This window comes from Octodon degus, unplaced genomic scaffold (assembly GCF_000260255.1).
Source record: "Octodon degus isolate 3935 unplaced genomic scaffold, OctDeg1.0 scaffold00025, whole genome shotgun sequence".
NCBI classification, from domain to species: Eukaryota; Metazoa; Chordata; class Mammalia; order Rodentia; family Octodontidae; genus Octodon; species Octodon degus.
The window spans coordinates 18,824,336-18,847,041 of record NW_004524601.1 but is presented as its reverse complement, the minus strand read 5'-3'; the positions used below and the strand labels follow the sequence as shown (position 1 = coordinate 18,847,041).

Below are 22,706 nucleotides of genomic sequence, written 5' to 3'. Positions count from 1 at the left end.
CCCTCGGAGATGAGGTTCGTGTCTGGTCTGCTTTGGTGATTGAGCTACAGAGCACAGTCTGCTGGAAGGTTCTTCAGGCAACACTGTAGTTTCTAGTAAAAGAAATGAAAAGAAAAGAGACTCTCATGGCTGCCTCCTCTACTCTTATTTTCTTTTCTTTTTTTTTTTTGTATTTTAGGGAAGGGTCTGCAGGGTGTCCAGGGTCTCACTACTATATCAGACTCATAGTGATCCACCTGTTTACAGCCTCCCAAGTGGTGGGATTACAGGTGTGTGCCACCAGGTCTAGTCTTAATTGCCATCTCAGCATGCCCTGGGGGCAGGACCAGCATGGCAGGCCCAGGCATCAACCCCTGGCCCATGTACCTGCTTGCCGGTGCTTTAATCTGCTGAGCTATTTGGCTGGCTCTCTGTTTTTGTTTTATTTTTAAATATGAAGTTGATGCAGTTCGGCTCCCATCCCATTGGTGACACTAACTGACTTGTGGATCTTCTGCTGCATGCTCTTAGGGCATTGAAGCAATACCACAGGCACCATGCATGCTCGTAATGATAGAGAAAGAAGTTTCATTTAAGCTGTTGTAAACTGAGTGTTCTAGTACATGTAGTTAAGCACTTGCCTATCTGACATTGGGTTAAAGGAGAGTAGTCAGGTGTTTTCTCTGCCTTCGAAATCAAGCTATTGGACAGTGGTTCAGGAAGCATGGAAGTAAAGCAAGTGAACAGAAAATGTGTGGATTTTCAGGATGCGTTGCAAAGTGTGACAGCTGTGTGTATATCCAAGTAAAAAGTAGATCATTGATATACAAGTGCAAAATTTGAGAGAAAGTTCTGATGTGACACAGATTCAGAAGTCATTAGCATGTTAGTATCAACTTATCTAGAGAGAGAAAGATTCAGTAAAAGAAAAGTGTACTACATAGAAAGTCCTTCCAAGTATAGTGCAAATACAACAGTGCACCTCCTACCCTCAACTCAGTATATGGTCAGCTAGGAATAGCTGACTGCCTGGCTTGGAGTAGGGCATGATGTGTCCCAAATGTTGACTGAAATCATGCAATAATGAAGGAAATCTGGGGGTCTGCATTTTGGTTTAGGTTTTCCCAAAACAGACCTGGAGGTAAAGATTTAGGTACTTAATTAGCAAATTATTGCAGAAATATGAATATGAGACTGGAGAAATGACATAGGAAAATAAAGAGAGTTTAAAAAGGATGCGTCTTCTGGCACTTGCTACAGCAATGGAGTTTATGCTGCAGGGGAAATCCCAGGGCAGTGTAGAACGTTCCCCAGGAGGAATCCAGCAGGGGTGGAGTGAGCTGGGTTTGTGTCCTTCAGCTTCTGAAGATGCCCTCCCTCACCCAACTGCAGTCCCTGCAGCTTCCCCAAGGAGAAGCTGGTGCTGGCAGTGGAAGGTCTGGCTGGCGCATGTTGCACTGACAAGCTCAAGGGGTCCAGGGACAAGGTGCGGGTAGGCACCAACCACTCTTGCTGTTCTGGGTCGCTCAGCATAGGAACGAGATCAAAGACCGAATTAAAATTTGATTAGAACTGTTTATTACTGAGCTCAGGGTCGTCAGCCAGCTCTCACGCAGGAGAAGACTGAGCCACAATGAACCGTAGGTAGCAGAGGGTTTATATAACGGGAATCACATGTTGTTTGGTAAGCAAATTTGTCATCTAGCACAGCACAGCAGAAAACTACATTCATTTGACACGGCTGCAAACTGTTTGTAACTAAGGGGTCTTTTACAGTTTAGCGATAAGCCCATATTTTTATAAGATACATCTTAAGCTGACTACGTTCACAGGAGATGGTTAGGGAGTGAGTTTGTTTTAACTGGCTTCTTTGACAAGAAACATTTATTCGCTGCTAAGCAGCCTCGAGTAGGGAGTGAGAACTCATTCCTTAGAGTAGACAACAGGAAACACAAGGCTTTTCCTAATAATTTTCCACAGTTAAAGCACAGAATTCAGTTAACCCATTACACTTGCGATGGAGCAGTCAAGGCCAGGATGAAGATGGGGATCTACGAAGAGTAAGGAGAGTTGAGACAGGATGGAGACAGCATGGGTGAACTGCCGCATTCCAGCTTCCATAGTCAGGCATGTAGGTGATGGGGCTGCTGACCGCACCCACCTGCCTTCCGCAGTAGAGACACTGGGCTGCAGAGCGGCGGCTTGAGTGGCGGCAGAAAAGCAGAGCCCGCTTCTACTGCTAGCTCTTAATTCTCAGTAAAATACATTTTCCTCCCTTCTTTATTTTTTCATGGTATGACTCAACGCCTTTCATAAGAGCTACATCCCCAGGCTTTTTTCATTTTTACGCTGATACTAAGTATTGAACAAATGCATTATGTTAGAGCTGACTGCAAAATGCACAGAACTTTAATCGCTCTTCTGAGATAGCTCATAGAACTCTCCAGATATCTCACCAGCGTGGTGATGTCTGGGAGGCCACCGTGGGATAAACATGGCCCTGGATTCTGTTCCAACAGGAAACGAGGGGTGTAGACCAGAGAAGGACTTCGTTTTTAATGGAAACATCTCAGTTCCTTGGTAGCACGACTTTTTGCATGCTGAGTACGTCTTTTTTTCAAGAGAGAAAATACAAAAACTCTTGATGCATTCTCTCTGAATAACTTTTCTCAAAGGGTGGTGAGAACATAGCAAAATCCTGTACAAGTTAAATAACTGTGACAAACAGCTTCTAGAAAGTTGTCGGTAAATTAAGAACATTAGAATATGCATGGTCTTCCATATCGAGCCATACCTATTGGAAAGCTACTATTTTCCAGCTTAAAACAAAGCAACCAATAAAACAAAACATCAATTTGAAAATCATAACATCAGAGAGACAAGCCTTAGGTAGAGCAGAAATAGGAGGCTGAAATCAGCACACTGCTTGTCTTGTGCTGACACTCCCAAAGTGTCCCTGGGAGCGAAGTAATTTTTTAAAATATTCACCTCACGGCCTACCAATTTCTCCTCAAAATGATGTTTACTCAAGCTTCCTTTAAAAAGACCCAAGCACTCAATTTTTTTACCCATTAACTTGGTAAGTATGATGAATTTGCATTCCAATTTAAACATAAAGAGAAGAACTGGTAACGTTTTGTGATGCGTGTTGTGGTACTAATGCATTCCTAGACCATACCTGCAAGTAACATGTTTGTGTTTTAAAAGGAGCTTTCTAGAGATAGCATGCTTCACCCTAAATCATGAGAGTGGTATGAATTAAGGACAGCATAAGGGGCCGGGGAAACAGCTCAGTAGAATAAGCGCTTGACTGGTAAGTGCAAGGGCCTGAGTTCAATCCCCAGTTCTGGGAAAAAAAAAAAAAAAAAAAAAGGATGGCATAACTGGTCATAGAGAGTACATTGGAAAGGTAGATCTTTTCTTTTCAAATTCTGTACATGTTTTATCTAGCCCTACATGAGTGTTCTGAGAATACAGTTTTCTGAGGCATGTGTTTCAAAATCTTAGTTGTTTTCATTGTTACATAAAAGAATGAATTTGCTTGATCAAGTAAGTTTGGGAAATGAATCGTACTCTGCAACCCTCTTAGAAAGTCATGATGACTTTAGCAGAGCCAAGGTCCTGTGGAATTCGGTAGTAACTAGCAGGGTCAAGGATTTTATTTTATTTCCAAGCTAACAAGACAGCTGGTCACCTTCGCATGAATTCCTGCAGGAGACATGAGGCTCCTAGGTAGAAACAAAGAACTTTATTATAGCACAGAAAGCAGCGGAATTGTCACGTGTGCCCTGAGCCCTCTTACCTCCAAAGTCCTTGAAGAGCATGTAGCAGGAACTAACAGATGCTGCACATGCAGAGAGTTTTGCATTGCAGCTAAAAAAATCACCTTGAAATTTGGGGAATGCCTCTCTTTTCTAGCAAGCCAGCTCTTGCCCCAGAGCGAGACATTACCCCTCACCCCAACACTTGCTTACTACACACACAACCACGAGGGAAGATGGGAAAGGGTGGCCAGGACCTTGCAATGTTAGTTTATCTGACAAACCAAACAGGGATGCTCAGGGACCATAATAGTCTTCTTCTGATAATGGTGGAACCTGTTTCATCTTATTTAATTCAGAAATTCTTGGTGTATTTTAAACACGATGACGTTCAATAGAACATATTTTAGGAAAGCTGATTTCTACTTATTTATACTTTGAGGCTCCATTCTTGGGTGAAGTAGGTTGGAATATTTTACTTTAGGTTCTACTGTATAGATTAAAAAAAAATAGTGTCAATATAAGGGTGACTATTTCCAACGTTCAACTAGGCAGACAGATTTTTTTTTCTAGAAATTCTCATTTTCTTCTAAGAAGTTTGTCTCTGAACCAAGTCTGGGACCTCACATATGCCTTCCTCCACCCCATGAAAGTACATGGTCATCAATTCCAAGACCAAATAGGAATGATTACAGATTTCCTTGTCATTACAGTTCTAGTTTTATCACTTGAGTGGAAGCTCCACTGGAATTTTTCTGGAACCTCTGCTCCATTGTTCCTGGTCTTTACCTTTCTCTAAATATAAGGAATACCATATTTGAAAACATGATCTCTTTAGTCCATTCCAGACATCCATCTTTGGGAATGAATGAGATATTATGTAACAAACAATTTTATTCATTCCTTGGTCCCCATTTTCATTTTCCTCCTTAAATTTGACTCTACTCTGCCCTTTCATCCTGAGCTCTCCCAACTATAGAAAAATGTGCTGGAAGTCATTCTTTCTCTTATCACTACCCTCTTTCCTCCGCATTGCTACGTGACTAGATACCTATTTTAATAAAATTATCACGTAGACTTTCATCTTCTGTGGAATGTTCAGCAGTATTCAGTGGATGACTATTCTCTTGTTTCTTCCCACAAATTTTTAGTTTGACCTTTTACAGCTCTAAGGTCACCCTTTCCCTCACCTACTTTGGATTCTTCTAAGCACCAGGGTCCTCAGCCTGGTTTCTCATGGCACCAATGTGACCTTCTTTTTAAAATCGGTGTTGGATTGTTTTATAATAATGAACTGGCATGACCTGGTATTGTAAAGCTTGTGTTTATGCTTCTGGTGTGGTTGGTATCTAGATGACCCCCCCCCAAAGCCTCGTGCAGTCATAGCAAGTGGGCTTTTCAGAGATAGCTGAATCTAGAGTTTGTATGATTTATGGACCAGTGCTGGGATTAAGGGAGTGAGTGCTGCACCTGCCCTAGGGTGGTTAGCCTGCATACAGTTCACCCATAGAACAAAAATACATAGTCTTCCTTCCCCTGGACTCACTGCTCAATGATACCTCAGCGTCTAGCAGCACCCTGTTCCTGACACAGGGCTTTGACCTTAGGGTGCCCTTTGTACTGACCTGAAGGAGGCCTCAGAGTCCCTTCTTCTTTTGAATCTGAATCACAGCCTTAATGTGGTCTTCATGTCCTTTTTCCTAATGTAAAAGTGTTTTCATGCTTCTTGGTTGTATTGGGTAGCATGGGGATAAGATTTTAACTGGTTATTCTTGAATTGCTTTTACAATAAACCAATGTTATAATCTTTAAATTAAAAAAATATATAAGGGACCAAAAAAAAAAGATTGTCTCTTCCTTTCCTCTGCCTGCTTTTACTGTCTTCTGTTGCCAGGGTCCCATTGCTCTCTGCCAGGTGCCACTTTGCCTTGGAGCCAGCTGACTATGGACCAAAACCTCTACAAAGAGTGAACTAAGCCTTTCTCCCTTTAACTTTAGCTCTTGTGTATTTTGTCACAGCAATCAGAACAGTAACTAAAACAACTTCTAACTAGACATAGCAATACATTCTCCCTTTTTCTTCTCTTGTTAACTGGCATTTGGAGTGTCTTCATCATAAAACATGCTAAAGGAGTGAGTTAGTAAGATGAATTTGGATGTTGTACAATGAAGACATGTATTGACACGTCACATGGTAACCCTTCAAGTGCAGTTTTAGGACTACATGTGTTAGTTAAAATTAGAATAAAATTTCAAATGCAGAAATTTGACTTCTGCTTCATATTACAAATGATCACTCTGACCTTCTTGCAAAATATTTTATATATTCTTAGAAATTGGGCTTAATTGCAATTGCAATATGTTGTTCTCTTGAAATTGAGGGTGCTGGGTGTCTGTTGGCTCATCTTATAATTCTGAAAATGGAATCTGCATCAGACATCCATGTCAAGTCATTAGCCGTGAGTCAGCCATACATACAGTGGGAATGAGCGCTGTTGTCCCCTGGAGCCACTAATCATCGCAAGCTGTTGGAATTTTACAAAATGACTACATGCCCATTTTGCAGCCATTTAACCCAATTCTTCTTTGCCATTTCCTTGTCAGGAAATTGGGCTCTGTCTAGAGGAACAGCTGGTTTGGCTTCAGAAATCGCACGTTCCTACCCAAATGATCAGGTTAACTGTGCAGCGAGATATAATGCTTCCATATAAAAGGTGCCTCAATGACTCAATTTAAGGCAGAGCTTCTTGGGGTGGGGGTGGGGGTTCTCATCAAATAACAGTGAGACAAGAGGGACCCGAGGGGCTGTCCAGGTTAGGACAGTTTTTAATGACAAATGACTTGGGCTTCATGCCACATGTTCTCTCAGTTTTCTGGATTATTCTTTTATTGGAAGCAAGTGAAACCTAGTGTCTCAAAAATCTACTGTAGTGGATTTCTAATTGGTGGTCAGTTTATTTCACTAGCTGAATTACACATAGTGCTGGGTGCAGAAGGCCACCTCGGATTGTTGCCAGCAGCATAAAAGGCAGAACAGGAGAAGCTGTCAGGTAACTGTTAGGGAAAATGTTTGGAGAAGCTGTTTGAGCTGTTGGAAGCTGCTAGTTCTTGTGGGCTGTTCTGCTAGAGGACTTGGTCATGCTGGCTTTCCCGATGAACTGTGGAGGAGCTCTGGTGCTCACCGTGAGCATCGCTTCTTGGTTCCGGAGGGGAAGGTGATGCACTGCTCAGCCTCAAGGAGAAGCTTATTGCAGTTGTTTTCCTGATGGAAACTCTGCTTTCCTTATCACTGGAGGAGCTCGGACCTCACTGTTGCTGAGGACGGCTGTGGTACTTTTGGGGGAACTCTGGTGCCTTCCTTGAACATTGCTTCCTAGCTGCAGTTCAGATCCCTGAGCTTGCTAACACAGATCCTTCATCCCATTAGCATAGATTTTCCAGCTTCCACCTCTGACCTTTGGGCTTTTCTAGCACAGATCCATGAAGCAGGACTGCATGAGACTTTGCTGTGGGCTCTAGACCTCCAGTTGGACTTGTGGAAGGCATTGTTATGAGCACTAGGTTTTCATCTGGACTCATGTAGGACTTTAGGATCCACGCCCCCAGCTGGAGTCTTTAGTATTTAGTGTGTGGATAGATTTCCTGCACTTGTTGTATATGATTCTTAGGTGATTTGTTATAAAATACTATTATAAAATGTGTCCTAAATTATATTATTCTCCTTGCAAAAACCCCCGACTGCAGCATCTACTTTTACACTTTCAAGAGAAGATTTCCTTTTACTCCTAATTTCTCCAACCCTTTCCTGATCTACCTGTCTCCCCAAGTAAAAAGAAAAGCAGACTAGTTTTGAAAATACGAAATCAATCAGGAAGTGAGTAGACTTCCCAGCTGAATATAAGTTCTCTCCACTCAAGAAGAATTCATCCATGCAGTCAGTTGGGTGGACCACAATGGCCAGTTTCACCTACTATTTTGTGTTCTCCCACCATGGGAATCCAGGCACAAACCAGAGACAGAAATCCTCACCCTCTTGGAGCTTCCATTCAGTAGAGAGAACATACTGAACTGTGAAGGAATGCTAGACACATGAGTAAGGAAAGCAAAGAAGCCAGGAAAGTGACAAAAATCAGAGGCAAAACAGGCTGGTCAGGAGAAGACTGCAGAAAAGTGACATTTAAGCAACAATTTTGACATGCATTAGAGACAGCCACAGGACTAGCAGGTGCTAAAGTCAGAGAGGTTAGGAGCAGGGAGGCCGATGAGATAGGTCATTATAAGGATGACGGATGAGGACATTCCTAATGTTTTTAGAGTTCATGATATAGCAGTGGAGGAAATAAACAAGTAAGGGGAGATGACTGTTAAAATTCACAAGGTACGGGGTGCTGAGTCACAGAGTAGTGGGTCTTAATGCACGCTAGGGTCTCCTCTCACGAGGAAACATTGTTTATGCTGAGACCTAGAGGGAGAACTTGAATTAGGGGGAAAGGTGTGGTGCTGGATGGGTAGGTGAGCCTCTAGCTGCAGCTGTTGCTGGGGGTAACCCTGAGCAGGAGGATAAACGGCACTCCAGTGCACGTACTAGGAATTGAGCAGGAGTCACACAGCAAAGGCAAAAGAACAAGTGGGGTGACTTAGCAAGTTGAAGCAAGTGCCCTGTAAATAGCACCATGGCTTCACAATTGGATTTTACCTGTGAGCACTAGGAAGCCACAGAAGACTATAAGCAGGGAGATGAATGACCAGTAGTCGTCCTCATGGTCATCATAGATAAGGAGTGGGGAGCAAATTTAGATGAAAGGGAACAGTTACCACAGCCCTGTGGAGACACGGGAAAGTGACGTGCTTCGGGGCTTCATTAAGTGATAGCAACAGAAACACGGACACACTGGAGATATTTAGGAGCCAGAACACAGAACACTGAGTGATCAATTGGAGGTTGAGCTGCTGGTGGTGAAGGTTAAAGAAAAGGATGATCAAAGATGCCATTCGGGCCTCTGGCTCCGGCAGTTTGATGGATGGTAGCACCTTTGAGTGCAAACAGAGAACAAAAGAGAAGTAACCAGGTCAGAAATGGTCACTGGGCCTCAGAAAATGTCATTGATCGAAGTCAAAATAGGGCTTGTATTTTTTTTTCTACAATTTTTTTTCCTAACTGAAAAAAAACTTAGGAATAATCTAATGAGATTATTCCTGGAGTGACTGAATGTAGTTTGTCCACCTTACCCTGGAGCATCACTTGGAGAAAGCATTGCCCACCCGCTTTGCCTGTGCGAGTCTGAGTGGGCCTGCCGGAGCTCCATCTGGAGGGAGGCCGGCTGGGACATAGCTAAGCACGAGGCGCCATCTCCAGGCCAGTGGTGGCAAGAGCGCCTCGGCCAAGCAGATGGAAAGGCAAGCTGTCACCCACCCCACCCGCGCTCTCCACCCAGAGTCTGACTCCATCTTGTTTGGTAATTAAGAAGCTGCAAACAGCGTTCCTGCCAACTCTGAGGAAGACCGTGTGAGCAGGTCCTTTGTCTCCCTGGGGCAGGTGCAAGGTGCGGGCAGATCTTCCTCCAGAGCCACTCCAGGTGGAAAGTGCTGGCCATCTGGAAATCGAGCCTCCCTGGGGAGAAGACTGGAAAAGGACAGGAGCCAGCCCCACTCGAGGTTTCCTGCCTTCGTGCCCAAGGTCCCAGTTTTGTGGACAGTGTGTTCCTCACAGGGGCCTTCACTAGATACAGCCGAGTGGGATTAACTCTTACACATGCGGAATGCTTGAGAAGTGAATGAATATGAAGATTAGAAGGGAAAAAAGCCACTTGCCAGATGTTGTACTCAAGTGTTTGGTTTAGGAAACGTAGTCTCATAGATGTTTGCAATCTTCCCTTTCAAAAGATAGGGTTATAAGGAAGAAATTATTATTATTATTATTATTTTGGCAGAACAAAGGATTGAACTCAGGCCCTTGCTCTTGTCATGAAAGCACTTATTCCACTGAGCCATCTCCCTGGCCCCCGAGAGAGATCATTATTCTACCCAAGCTAACCACCCAGAGAGGAATGATAAAGCTCACTAAATGACTTCTGTGTTTTTTTTTTTTAAATCCTCTCAGGCTTTAATTATTTTATCTTAAAAAGCTGCACCCCCTCTTTGTGCATATTTGTGTTTATCGTAATGCGGCTGCCACCTTCTGAGGCAGGACACGGTAAGCACAGGAGCCGCCGAGAAATAAACACCAAGAATTTTCACCAAGGCAGAAGGTTTCTACCATTTTATAGCCTGCTGCTTGGAACTGGGCTCCCTTCCTGTACAACGTCTCTTATTAAATGTGTACGCCTGTAGTTGAGGAACCCCAAGCCCTAGAGTTTCTTTTAACCCGGAAAGAAGTAGCATTAATTTAAATACTCTTTCTAGATAAATAAGAAGGGGTCATTCTGTCCTTCAAGTCGTGGGTTTTCTTGGATTTTCTGGAGTTTAAATTGGGCAAGTGGGAATAAGAAAGTGTGACATATAAAATGTGTAGTACTCTACACACCTACATCTCCACAACATCCGAGGGCACCTTTATGTATGGGCACTTCGTACTAGTAGTGTCTGATAGGTCAGAGATCTAAAAGAGAATTGAAAATAATCTGGCCACAGTCTCACACCCCTCTTCTAGTAAAGCTACGAAAATGAATTTTAAGCCAGGCATTCTCTCTTATGAGCCAACCAGTTTCACGAAAACTTCATACTGCCTCTTAAATGGAAGCCGTGCATTACGGCATAGAGGACATCAGGCCCCAGCGAAGAACGGTGCTGATAGTCCCAGCTTCTGAAATGAAGGCTCAGAAGTGGAGGTAGAACCAGGTACATTCCCTCTGGATGCAGGAAGTTCTTTCTTCTCACTTCTCAGTAGTTCTGTGTTGACACTGCCTGGCTGGGTAGTCCTGGACAGGCTACAACAATGTGGGTCCTTGTGACTTCACAGTGAGCTTGGGAGAGGTTGAACCTCCCAGAGACAATGGTGTAGAAAACCAGGGCACTCACTGTTCTTCTCTTCACAGTTTGAAGCTAACAACACATGCTGAGAACATGGAGCAGGAGCAGAAATGTGTGCTTCAGCCTGCTAATCAGGCAGAAGTGGAGGCGTAAGGTTGGGGATGCAGGCTCGCAGGAAGTGGGCACACCCGAGCCCGGGATGAGGCTGGAAGCCAGTTGATGGGGTGGGCAGCTCACAGGCAGTGCCAGCCTTGGATGGGCCCATGGGTGAACCCTGAAGCCCTGGGTCCGGGTTCAGATTCACTGTAGGGAGTGGTTGAAGCTGGAAATTGATCACATGTGCAGCGGTGAGGCAAGCTCTGCCCAAGAACAAAGCACTCTCAAGGTGACCCACATGAACAAGCTGCTTCAGTCTGGAGAACACCAAGCTCACAGGCAAGCCAAGCAATGCATAGCTAGTCAAAGGGGTGTCACATGAAACCAAACCCACCAAATGTATAAGTAAATGTGCTACAATGGTTGAGCAGCTCCTTTCCTCCTACCTGGAGAGAGGGCTCCACCTGACCTCAGCTTTCTGTCTCTTACCTTTATTTCTCCATCCTCTCACGTCCCTCCTCCAGGGAACGTTGAGAGCCAAGCTGGCCCTGGCACATCACTACAGACTGTGTGACTTGGGCTCTTTGAAATTGTTTAATGTTTCATTTCCTTAGCTGACAAGTGACTGCAGTAGCTCTCAGATAGGATCACAGAAAGATCCAAAAAATAGCATGAAATGCTGTGAGCTTCATTATTCACTGAGGCCTTTGTGTGTTGGGAACAAAAATTTATAATACAATCCTTGTTCTCAAGGAGTTCCCAATCTCTGGTTTTGTAAATAGAATTTATCTTAATTCTTGTAAGCCTCTCCCTTCTAACTCTCCTCTTCAGTCCTCAACATAGATTCTGTGTCAGATTAGATTTCTGCTAAAGGAGACCCAGAGACAAAGATTTCCATGCCAGAGGTTTATTAGAGGGTGAAATTAAATACAGGGGTGGTATGGGAAAGCAATATAGCAAGACCAGGGTCACTAATATAGGGTGCACTATTAAAGGGGTTACTGGAAATAATCCCTTTAATTAAGTACTGGAAATATTCTAAGAAACACAACTCAGAAGCTTCCCAGCCAAGGGAAAGGACTCTTGTGTGTTAATTCCTTGGCACTCCTGGGTGGTCAGGTGTCAGACGGTGTTTCAGAGATAATTTTGTACCAGCTTTGCATAAAGGAAAGAGACTGGAGTTGCAAGATGGCTGGAGCACAGCAGAGTCACAAAAGCCCAGGATAAGGGCAGGACACTGACAGCATCTGAGGAAACTGGCCTAAGTGAGTTGGTTTCTTCTCTCACTAGCATCCAAGAAAAAGCCAAGGAAGAAGAATGCTCAGACCCTTACCCTCCTAGGGGAAAGGGATGTGAATGCAAGTTCAGTTACCTACGTGCACACCGACATTTCTGCATGGACACGAGGATCATCATGCTATTTCAGAGATTAGGCAACGCTTAGGTCAACTGAATGCTTGCTTAACTGTGGAACCTTCTGTGGTGATGAAAATATCCTACACCTCTGCCGTTTGTTACAGTAAGCACGAGATGTGGGGATCGATCGATCCAGCTTCTAAGATGTGGCATACATGACTGAGGGACTACATCTTTATTTCTATGTAATTTAAATTAATTGATACAGTTGTATGTGGCTAGTCACCACCATTTTAAACAGCACAGCTTTGTACTTTGTGAAATTATGCTTTATTGTTCATTAAGAGTAATCTTAATAGTCTTATTAAAGGATACAGGTAAATAAAGTATTGTGGCTGAATGCTAAAATTGGTAGAAAGGGGGAGCTGAGGTAACAACTGAGTAGAGATTCCTTGACATGGAAATAAATGTGAGAGTCTATTAATATGTATTGTAAGAACTGACTATAAAATTTTAGTAATCAGATTTCTGAAGCTTGACATACTAGCCCAGGAATAATAAGATCTCAGCAGCTCTGCTGAATATTGATGAGTCTAAGTGAGTGATCACTGTGGAGTAATTGTATTTGAGGAAGCAAGAAAGTATTTTGGGCTACTTGATTTTCTTTATTTTTTCTTATAATCCCACTAACTCTACCCTATAATATCTATAAGTATTTGTTGACACAAATCAATGTACTTTATAACTAGTTAATACATTTGTAAGAGTTATATGAAGTTATAATCTAGTTTCCACTGTAACTCTTTAAAAGTTTTAATTGTTAATAGCTACGTGTAAGTTGTAGATTATTATTATTTATCGTAATTATTGTCCGAAATCATCTTGTAGCAGCTTTCAGAGTCATCCTTATTGCCCTCTTTTGCCCTTGCTGTTGACTTCTCTCTGATGCAAGTCACCTCCTCCTGACAACCGATATCAGAGAACCAGGTTATCGTGGGGATCAGCCTGGCTCCCGAGAGCTTTGCCTGCCATGTTTCTGTGTCGTTGTGTCACAGCGTAGCCACGCAAGCTGCACTGACCCCGCCGGACACGGGACCAAGCTGCACTGCGCCTGCCCTGCCGTCCTCCTCTGGCTGTCTCTGGCTCGTGCTCACTCCTGCAGGGGGCCACGTCAGGACTGTCATTGGTCCTTGTGTACTGGGTTTCTCTCACCATGGCGCAGCAGCCCCAGTTGTGTTTTCATATCCATTTCTACAAGCTACTTTTAGGGTTGTGATGTCATTTGTACAGAGTATTTCCTTATTTGTCATTTACCATTTTAATGGTGCTGTATAAGGAATAATCTTTATTTTTAAGTATACAAGTCTTTTATTCCTTAACTTTATTGAAAATCAATAATTATATAGCATATTAAAAATTGTAGACAAATATTGAAATGTGAAAGATATAAGATGTAGACAGAGTGAATTTTAGAGAAATATTTCTGAAATGAATACATAGCATGAGATTAATAGATTGCACATTGTAAATAAATTATTTAAAAACGTAAATGAATATAACAATAAAAATTGTCCAAAATAAAGATAAAGAATTTACAGATCAGTCATATATCAGTTTACTCTGTACCAAAATCAAGAAACTTATATTCATATAATTAGAATTCTCAAAGTAGAAGAGGGTAGGCAATAAATATTTAAAGATTTAAAATTTCTGAATTTAGTTGAACTTATAACACCACATCTCCAAGAAAAATGAACCTTTGCACAAGAAATTTGAATAAAATCACACCCAGATATATAAAAATTAAATTGTCAAAAACTTATTGTAAAGAAAAAAATCATTCAAGCATATACATAAAAATATTAGCTATGGCAGAACAAAATTATGTAGATCTTATTCCACATTAGAAAGAAAAAAAAAGCAAATGGGTAAGAAACTAGACTTACATATTCAAAGGACTAAAAAAGAAAAAAAACAAAAAAAAATCTGTCTTCTTTGAATTTTGTACTTAGCAAACATGCCTTTGAAAACTAAGTTTGAATTTTGTATTTAGCAAACATGCCTTTGAAAACTAACAGTAAAATATTTTCCAGTTATACAAACTCAAAATATCCTAATACCTCCAGATGTAGCATATAGGAAATAATAAAGAGCATGATTCAGAAGGCAAGAGAAGTTGCTTTATGGTCCTGGATAAAGAATAAAGAGCTCTTAAAATGGTAGTTACGCAGGCCTATGTAAAATAGATTAGATGAACCCATTTAAAAGGTCACTAATTTTTTTTTTTGAAACAGTATCAATCTTTTTTTATTTTTATTTTTGCAGTACCAGGGATTGAACCCAGGACCCTGTGCTTGCAGGCTAGCGCTATCTCCCTGGCCCTACAATGTCAGTGTTATGTCTGGTTTTACACATATTTTTTTCGTGTGTGTGTGTGTGTGTGTGTGTGTGTGTGTGTGTGTCTATAAAAGACAAGGAAGAAGTAATATAAAGTCAATGGAAATATACTTTTTGAAGTTTCTAATACTAGGAGAAAGTATCATATCATGTCTTTTAAGTAGATTGTAAGTCAAAGATACAGTACATACCTTAAAACAAAAATTAAGATTAAGCAATATTCAGAAAATGAAATATTATCTGATTAAAAATTAAATGTTTCAAAACAATTGAACTAAGAAAAAGTTTTCATGATAGTAAAGAATCACTAAGAATAAAACATAAGGTAAATACTGGAAAAGCAAATAAATGATCAGCACTTCTAACAGTTTGGGGATAGGATATCGCACAAAGTTCTAGTATGTTGTAGACCTGGACCTGGACAGTGTCCATGATGCTTACTGGTAGCCAGGTGTCACTTGTGGGACTGAGCTACTGCTATTTCCTTGATATCCACACTGTAAGCCCAGACAGAATCATGATCCAGAGGGTGCAGGAGAAGTCCATTTGTAGAGCATGCTGATGGAAATATTTTGCTATTGTATACAAAAGAATAACTGAAAGACTGCTTTTGTATACTTCTCATTCTCCTGTGCTTAATTGCTTGATGTATTTGGTGAGTTCTTTCAATTCTCATTCATGGAGTTGTGGTCATTTTGATCCCTCTGTAGAACATCTTTTAGTAGACTGTGTAGGCTTGGCTTTGTCATCATGAAATTCGTTAGTTGTTCTTTGTCATGGAAGTATTTCATTTCTCCATTATACTTGAAAGAGAATCTTGCAGGGTATATCAGTCTGGGCTGGAATTTGTTTTCTTGCAAGACTTGTAGCACTTTGCTCCATGCTCTTCTTGACTTGATGGTTTGTGAAGAGAAATCTGCTGTTTTTCTGATGGGCTTTCCTTTAAATGTTTCTTTTCTTTAGCAGCTTTTAGTATACTGTTCCTGTGCTAAATTTCTGGGATCTTGACTATTATATGTCTGGGTATGTTTTTAATTGAGTTGATGTTATTTGGAGTTCTATATGCATCATTTATCTGAATGTCAGATTATTTCCTCATATTTGGGAAGTTTTCTTTTATTACTTCCATCCATATTCTTTTTTTCATTTGTATTGACTCTTTCTTTCTCATTGATGCCTATTAGTCTTATGTTGTTCATCTTTGCATCGTCTTGCAGATGTTCAATTATTTTTTCTTATATCCTAGTTGTTTTTAAGAGATCTTTTCTTACCTTTTCCCTAGCTGCAATGGTGTCTTTAAGGTCTAAAAGCCTATTTTCACTTTCATTCAAATGGTTTTGCCAGTTTGTGATTGAGGTTTTATTTCCTGTATATCACTTTGAATCTGTCTCATGCATTCTATTTCCTTCCTATATTGCTTATTGAAGGATTCAATCATTTTTCTATACTCCTCAATTTTTTTTATCAATGTCTTCTTTAGAAGCACTTACTACTTTTTTCATTATAGTTATCATTTCTTTTTTTTACTTCAGAAATTATTTCTGATCTAGTTTCCTCTATACCTTTCTGCAGTTGTTTCTTTACTTCTGATGCTATTATTTCAGAATTTCAGGTGTGTGCTTTTCAATTTCTTCTATGTTAGTGTCTCTTGCATTTGTTCTGTGTGGGCTCGGGGCTCAGAATGCATTTTGCTCCTTCTCTTTGTCATTTTGTATATCACTGTCTTCTGACCTTTGGCATAGAGCTTAGATAGAGTCATTATCTTAGCACCATGTCCAGATCTACCAAGTTCAAACTCATCTAGGTGGGTGTGGCTTGGATCTGGCTGCTATGCTCCACTTCTTCCTGCTGCAGCCCTTGGAGGTGAACCCTCTGTGCCACTCTGGCAAGATGTTCTGCTCTTGGACCAGCTGGGTGGTTCTTGTCTCTAGCCTCTCTACAGGGAGTTCTGCTGCAGGGTTCCAAACCAGGCCTGTATGTCAGGTCTGGGCTGTTTGTCAAATGAGGATCTGGTGAGCCCCCAGCATTCTCACTCACACACTGGCCCAGGGCTCTGGGTCGAATGAGGATCCAGTGGGCCCCAGGCAGGCTCACTCACATGCTGGGCCTGGGCTCTGGGTTGAGTGAGGATAAGTATACAAGTTATAATATTTTATATAGTTAGCATGGAAATAGTATATATAACTGTCTTGGCCTTGTTGCTATTTAGCCCAAAAACTTTCTTGTCTTATTTTGTAAAATTTTGTTAGGTTTACCTTGAACAGGATGTCTTACTTACTCTTCTCTTGTTGCTGGAACAAATACCTGACCCCCAAAATGAAGGAAGGAAAGGTTTATTTAGCTCACCGTTTCTGGAGGTTTCAGTCCATACTCAGCTGGCTCCAAGGCAGAGCAGCCCATGGCAGAGAGCAACCTTCCATCTCAGTGGCAAAGAGCAAGGGAGAAAAATAGAAGAGCAGCAGCAACAAGGGCAACAGAGAGCAAGTCTGTCTCTCTGTCTCTCTTATGTTACATTCAGGCTCTCCACCCCAGGCTAGGTGTAGTGCTCACACCCATAATACCAGCAGTACTAAGACCCATAATCCCAATGGGTCATGAGTTAATCTCAAACTCTAGAAGTCCCTGCCCCATGACTGCATGAGGCTTTGGTGGGGACAACTAGACACAAACCACAACATAGGAGTATATTTGCTATGTCAAGGCAAAGCAACAGAGCACTGATTCTTCAACTAAATTAGTGAATGGCAACAAAATTCACAAAAATATATAAAGCTATCTAGACCCCAAATAGCACTGAGAAAGAGTTCCTATATTTGAGCATTCAAATATCAACAATATTCCAATTTACGTGCCTATTTGTATTATTGATTTTGTGAAGCCAACAGACAGGATGGCAACTTCTTAATGATCACTAGTCACACACAAGTCTTGGGACCCAGAACTAACTATGATCTTGGTTACTGGATCTTTCAAAAACCTAGACCAAAGGTGAGAGAGACAGCTCAGCAGACTAATCACCTGATTAGGAAAGCACAAGGACAAACGTTCAATCCCCAGTGCCACAAGCCACACCAGTCTTGCCCCCAGAAATGCTAAGCAGGCCACCACAACCCAGCATGGTGGTGCAGGCCTGTAATCCCAGGGCTGAGGAGGCTGAAAACAGGAAGATCACAAGTCCAAGCTGCATAGCAAGACCTTGTACCAAATGAATTTTTAAAAAAATTAAAAAAAAACCTAGACCAAAGATGAAGATATAGATTCTGGCCAAGTACTTAGATCAAGAATAAGGTTCTGCATTTTAGTTAGAAAGAAAACAGGGGCTGGGGGAGATAGCTCAATGGCATAAGCACTTGCCTCGCAAGCACAAGGTCCCAAGTTCAACCCCTGGAACAGAAAGAAAGAAGAAAAGCAAGCCAGCAAACAAGAAAGAAAGAAAATATACAATGACATGTATAAATCACATAATTTCTTTGAGATTTGGGTACAATAAGAAGTAAAGCCATGCTGTTATGTTGAGCTGTAGGGGACTCAGGTCAACAATTTCTGACATTGCCAATCAAGTGGAAGACCCAACACTATTATGGATTACTGGACTCTTTTAGAATATTTTGCTGAGTTAACACACCTATAATATTCAAATAATGGAACTAAACAAAAAAGGGGATACAGATGAATGTCCATTTTGTATCCGTGTATTCAAAATGGTTAGGATAGATATGTTACATATGTTAAATGTAACATTCTCTTAATGAATAGAGGGATTTGTTCTAATAGTGTTTGTAAATAGGATATCATGTCCACATCTTGTACAGCAAATAACTACTAGGAAGAGAGTATGGAATGTGTTAATTATTGAAGCTGTCCTACTAATTTGTTTTGAAACAGTCTCATTGCTATTTGTTTCTCAATAAAATTATGGGGAAAAAAAGATTTGGGTACATGTGTTTTTTGTGTCCTAAAATCCAGAACATGACGCATTTCTTTGAAGCGTCATCAAGAGGTCTGGCTTTGTTTTTTTCTCCATATAAAGGTCCTTATTAGGACATACATAGGAAATGGGCTTATAAATTACATGTCCATAATTATAAGAGAGGGTGCTTCTATTCTATGGGAGAAAAGACTGCTACCATGAGGTGTTTATAGAGAAGTTCTTCCCTATAAATTTTTCTAGTGTGTTTATAAGGAAAAAGTACAAAGATAATTCACACACAACCACATTCACAGTTTTTTGTTATAAGAAATTAGCATTCCTTACAATATATATGCATTAATCAAGAGTTGTATACATTTAGCAGTCGACCACCTAATTTTCTCATAGCCAGTGTTACTAAGGCATGCTTCTAACAACAAATCATAGAGGCTGTGACAGATTCCGAGTTTGATGCAAAACATTTTCACATTGCTGCCAACTGCATAGGTGCCCCTTACCCCGGGGCCATCTGTAGTAAGGTGTTCAATCACCATACTCCGTGCTACCTGACTTATTAGGGAGACAGGCTTCAGGGTCACACTGTCTGGCTTAAAAGCCTAACTACGTGTCATTTGGTCGAGTACTTAGTATGTTTGCTGAAATTTTTTTCATTTTAAAAGATGGGAATAAAATAATTCCAATTAGCTGGTTCCCATATTAGCTTCTCATTGCTATGAAAAATAACCAAGATAATAAACTTTTAAGGAGAAAAGATTTATTTTGGCTCATGGTTTCAGAGGTCTCAGTTGGTCCATTGTCTTTGTAGGCTTAGGGTCTCCATAACCCCTGCAAGTCACACCCCACTGACCTAACTATCTTCCACTAGGCTCCACTTCTTTGAGACTCCATTATCTCCCATTGCCCCCAGACATGCTAAGCAGGCCACCACAACCCAGCATGGTGGTGCAGGCCTGTAACGACATGGCTGGTGACCATGTCGTTAAGAGAAGGCCTTTGAGGAAGAATATTTAATATCCAAACTACAACATTTAGTGAGAGGATTAAGTAAAGTAAATGTAAAGCTGCTAGCATAAATGAAATAATATAGCATAGCCATTTTCCTTAGCATCAGAACACCTGAGCCTGTGAGCAAGAGATGTTATGGCACTGATTGAGAACTATCAGAGAAAAGCTAGGGAATGATATAACTAATAGCTATCAGCTAAAGCCTAATGCAATTGGATTCTGCTAATGACTTTTGGTCTACCTTGTGAAGAAGAATTTTTAGTATACCCCCTTTCTCTGTAATAGTTTTAGTACCCATTCATATGCATAACATCAAAAGACAGATGTGTATGATCCCAAGTTGAGTTGTGTAGAGGTTATAGTTACAAGTGCAGGGTCTGGCTTTGGATTTTCTCATTCTTCCGTGAACCAGACGTGTGACCCTGGCAAGTTGCCAAACATTCTGTGTCTTGCTTTTCTCACCTGCATAATGGGATACTAATCATAACCATTGCAAAGTTTTGCTCTAAGGACAAAACAGTTTGATTCACATAAAATACACGGTTCATGGTGCATACTGAAGAACTCAAAACTAATGACTGATCATAGATACATTTGTTGCAAATAGGGAAAATAATCCACCATTTTTTAAAGACTTACATATCACCCATATCAAGAGAACTTGTTATAAGTGTTAGGTCTTGTTTTATTGCAGTGACAATTGAACCCATAGCGTCCCACATGTAAGGCGAGTGCTCTCCCATTGAGCTACACTCCAAGCTCATTAGAAATAATGTAAATAGAGTTAAGAAGGAAGCAACAAGCAAGTTCCTATTTCCATTTAGTTGGAGAAAGCTCACTGGGGGAAAAAGAAATCTCTACAGCACTTACAGAAAGGAGGTCCACAATGTAGTGGACTCTGTGTACAGAAAGTAGACAGAAGAATTCACAAGGTGAGGAAAGGATAGCGAATGAAATGAAAAGGTAAGTAGGTTTACTTATTTGGAACAAGAGGATAGATCATAGGGATAGAAAAAGAAAATGTGGGCCATTGCAAGAATTCCGTTAAAACTACATTGACTATAATGTGAACTGCTGTAATATAAATAACTGTGACACTAGCTGTTCTAATGGAAATTCTGAACTATTAGTGACTTAACAACTCATATCACAGTATACAGTTGAGTGATTTCTGGCTGGACTGCTGTATTCCAAGTAGATGAAAGATCCCAGCTCCTGCTGTATCATAGATCTACTGTCTCCCACACAGCTAGCCCTATGGACCCCTTGCAGGGACTTCGGCTTCAACCAATAGGAAAAGAAGATGACATGGAATTTTGGAGGTGGAGAACTTTACAGGACAAGCCTGGAAGCACTGCTGCTTGGTTCACTTTCCACTAGAAAGGACTCAATTGCATAGCTACATTCACGTTTGATTGTATCCCTAAGAGAAAGTAATATAGGTGCTGAAACATCTTTATGCAACATAAATGTACTCTTTATTAAAGGGTACAAACCAAAACAAATCCATAATCTAACTGGGAACAAGAGAAAACAATTACATTTGAAGATTTAGGGACACCTGGACTGAATCTGTCTTATAACTATAGAATAAAGATGAATGGCTTAATTTTTATGCAAATCAGAATCCTGTTCCTCAGAAAACACTTCTATGATTATAGGGAAAATAACTGCCTGAGTCCTTAATCTGTACTAAGATAAATATCTATATCTATATATCTATATCTATATTGCCAGTCTTATTTACCACTATTTACTGATGTCAAGTAGGAATCTGTATTTGCATTTTGAGATTAAGAATTTCAATACTGAGAAAAGTCTCCATTTACCCAAGATCATAGAGACAAGAAGAGGCACAGTCAAGATTCAGATTTAGCTTCAGTTCCGAAGCCCTCAGTCTGTGGCTCCTGTGGCTCCTGTGGCTCCTGTGGCTCCTGGTGACTCCTGGGTTCAGCAGTGCTTGCACAGATCTGCTTGGTATGCAGCCTACGTGGCTGCAAAATTTAGTCCACATGGTGAGCATCAGATGTCTAATATAACAAACACACTCCAAAGTGAAAAACGTGAGACAGAATATCTTGTTACCTCTCAAAACTCTACAGGTTGGAGGCTTCTTCTTTTCCACTTACCTTAAGCTGGAGTCATTCATGAGGTGGCAATCCCTGCCTGCATCTGGGCTGGCTGGAAGCTCCACAGAGGTCTCTCTGACATGTCCCAGTCCTGACATTGTCATCTGCCATGCCTGGATTCTCTCCACACTTTTTCTGTGGCTTTTCCTCCTCCAAGTCCTCTCTGTATGGCCTCATTTTCAAGAATAATCTAGACTTTGTTACATCATGGGGCCACTTACCAAAAGGGAAAAACTGAGGCCAGACCTGGAACTGGCTCTCCACTCCTTCTCTCGCGTTCTATTGGCCAAGGAAGTCCAGTGGTTCTCCTAGATTAAAGTAGTGGGAAAGCACCTGCATTCATTGGTGTGAGGAGTAGGAGCAGAAAACTGGTTCTCAACATAGCATCTTTTGTTTGAGGGGCACTGTTGTCTCAGCTAAACTCTTGAAAGCAGAATCTCCATCTTCCTGGTGTTGACATTTGTTCTCTTTGTCCATACAATGATTTTCAGAGATAGAAATTGGGCTGGGGAGACAGTTTGGTACTCTAAGCACCTGCCTGGCAAGTGCAGGGACCGGAATTCAACCCCTGGTATGGCACGGCATGTCCTGCTGGCCTCCAAAACCAGGCGTGGTGGTGCATGCCTGTAATCCCAGTGCTGGAGAGGCTAAGGCAGGAGGATCACTAAGAGTCCAAGCTTTCTGGTGAGACCCTGTGCCAAATAAATAAATAAATATATAAATAATTAAATAATATCAACTATCAGTTGAAGACACTAACTTGTTTAATTTTTTTTCCAGAGGAAAAGCAATCTGGAACACCCTTAACACTACACAGCTGCTTAGGGCAGCTGAAGCCTGCTGCTGGAATGTGGTAAATAGCTCTTTCCAGCTATTTTCCTGAGTGGCTATGGAAATGCACCCCCATGTCTTCAGTGTGCCTCCCTTTCTGTGCCCAGTTAACTCAGATGCTCATCTGTCTGCCTGAACTAAGACTCGGTCTTTCTGTTGGAAATAATGATATGTGGTACATTTGAGAGTCCATTTGAAATGACAATGTAAAATTTATGATGAATTAATAACCCCATGCAAAGATTCCACGAG

At 41.2% G+C, this 22,706-nt stretch overlaps 1 protein-coding gene across 1 annotated transcript in view; it reads right to left on the bottom strand.

Annotated features, from left to right (window-relative positions):
* Neurod1 (neuronal differentiation 1) overlaps positions 1-21,381 on the bottom strand; it is a 48,891-nt gene extending 27,510 nt beyond the window's left edge. Inside the window, exon 1 of the mRNA XM_004628640.2 lies at positions 21,324-21,381. Coding sequence (XP_004628697.2) covers positions 21,324-21,333 — 10 coding nt within the window. The 5' untranslated portion in view covers positions 21,334-21,381. The remainder of the gene's footprint in view (positions 1-21,323) is intronic.
* Between the last annotated feature and the right edge of the window lie 1,325 nt (positions 21,382-22,706).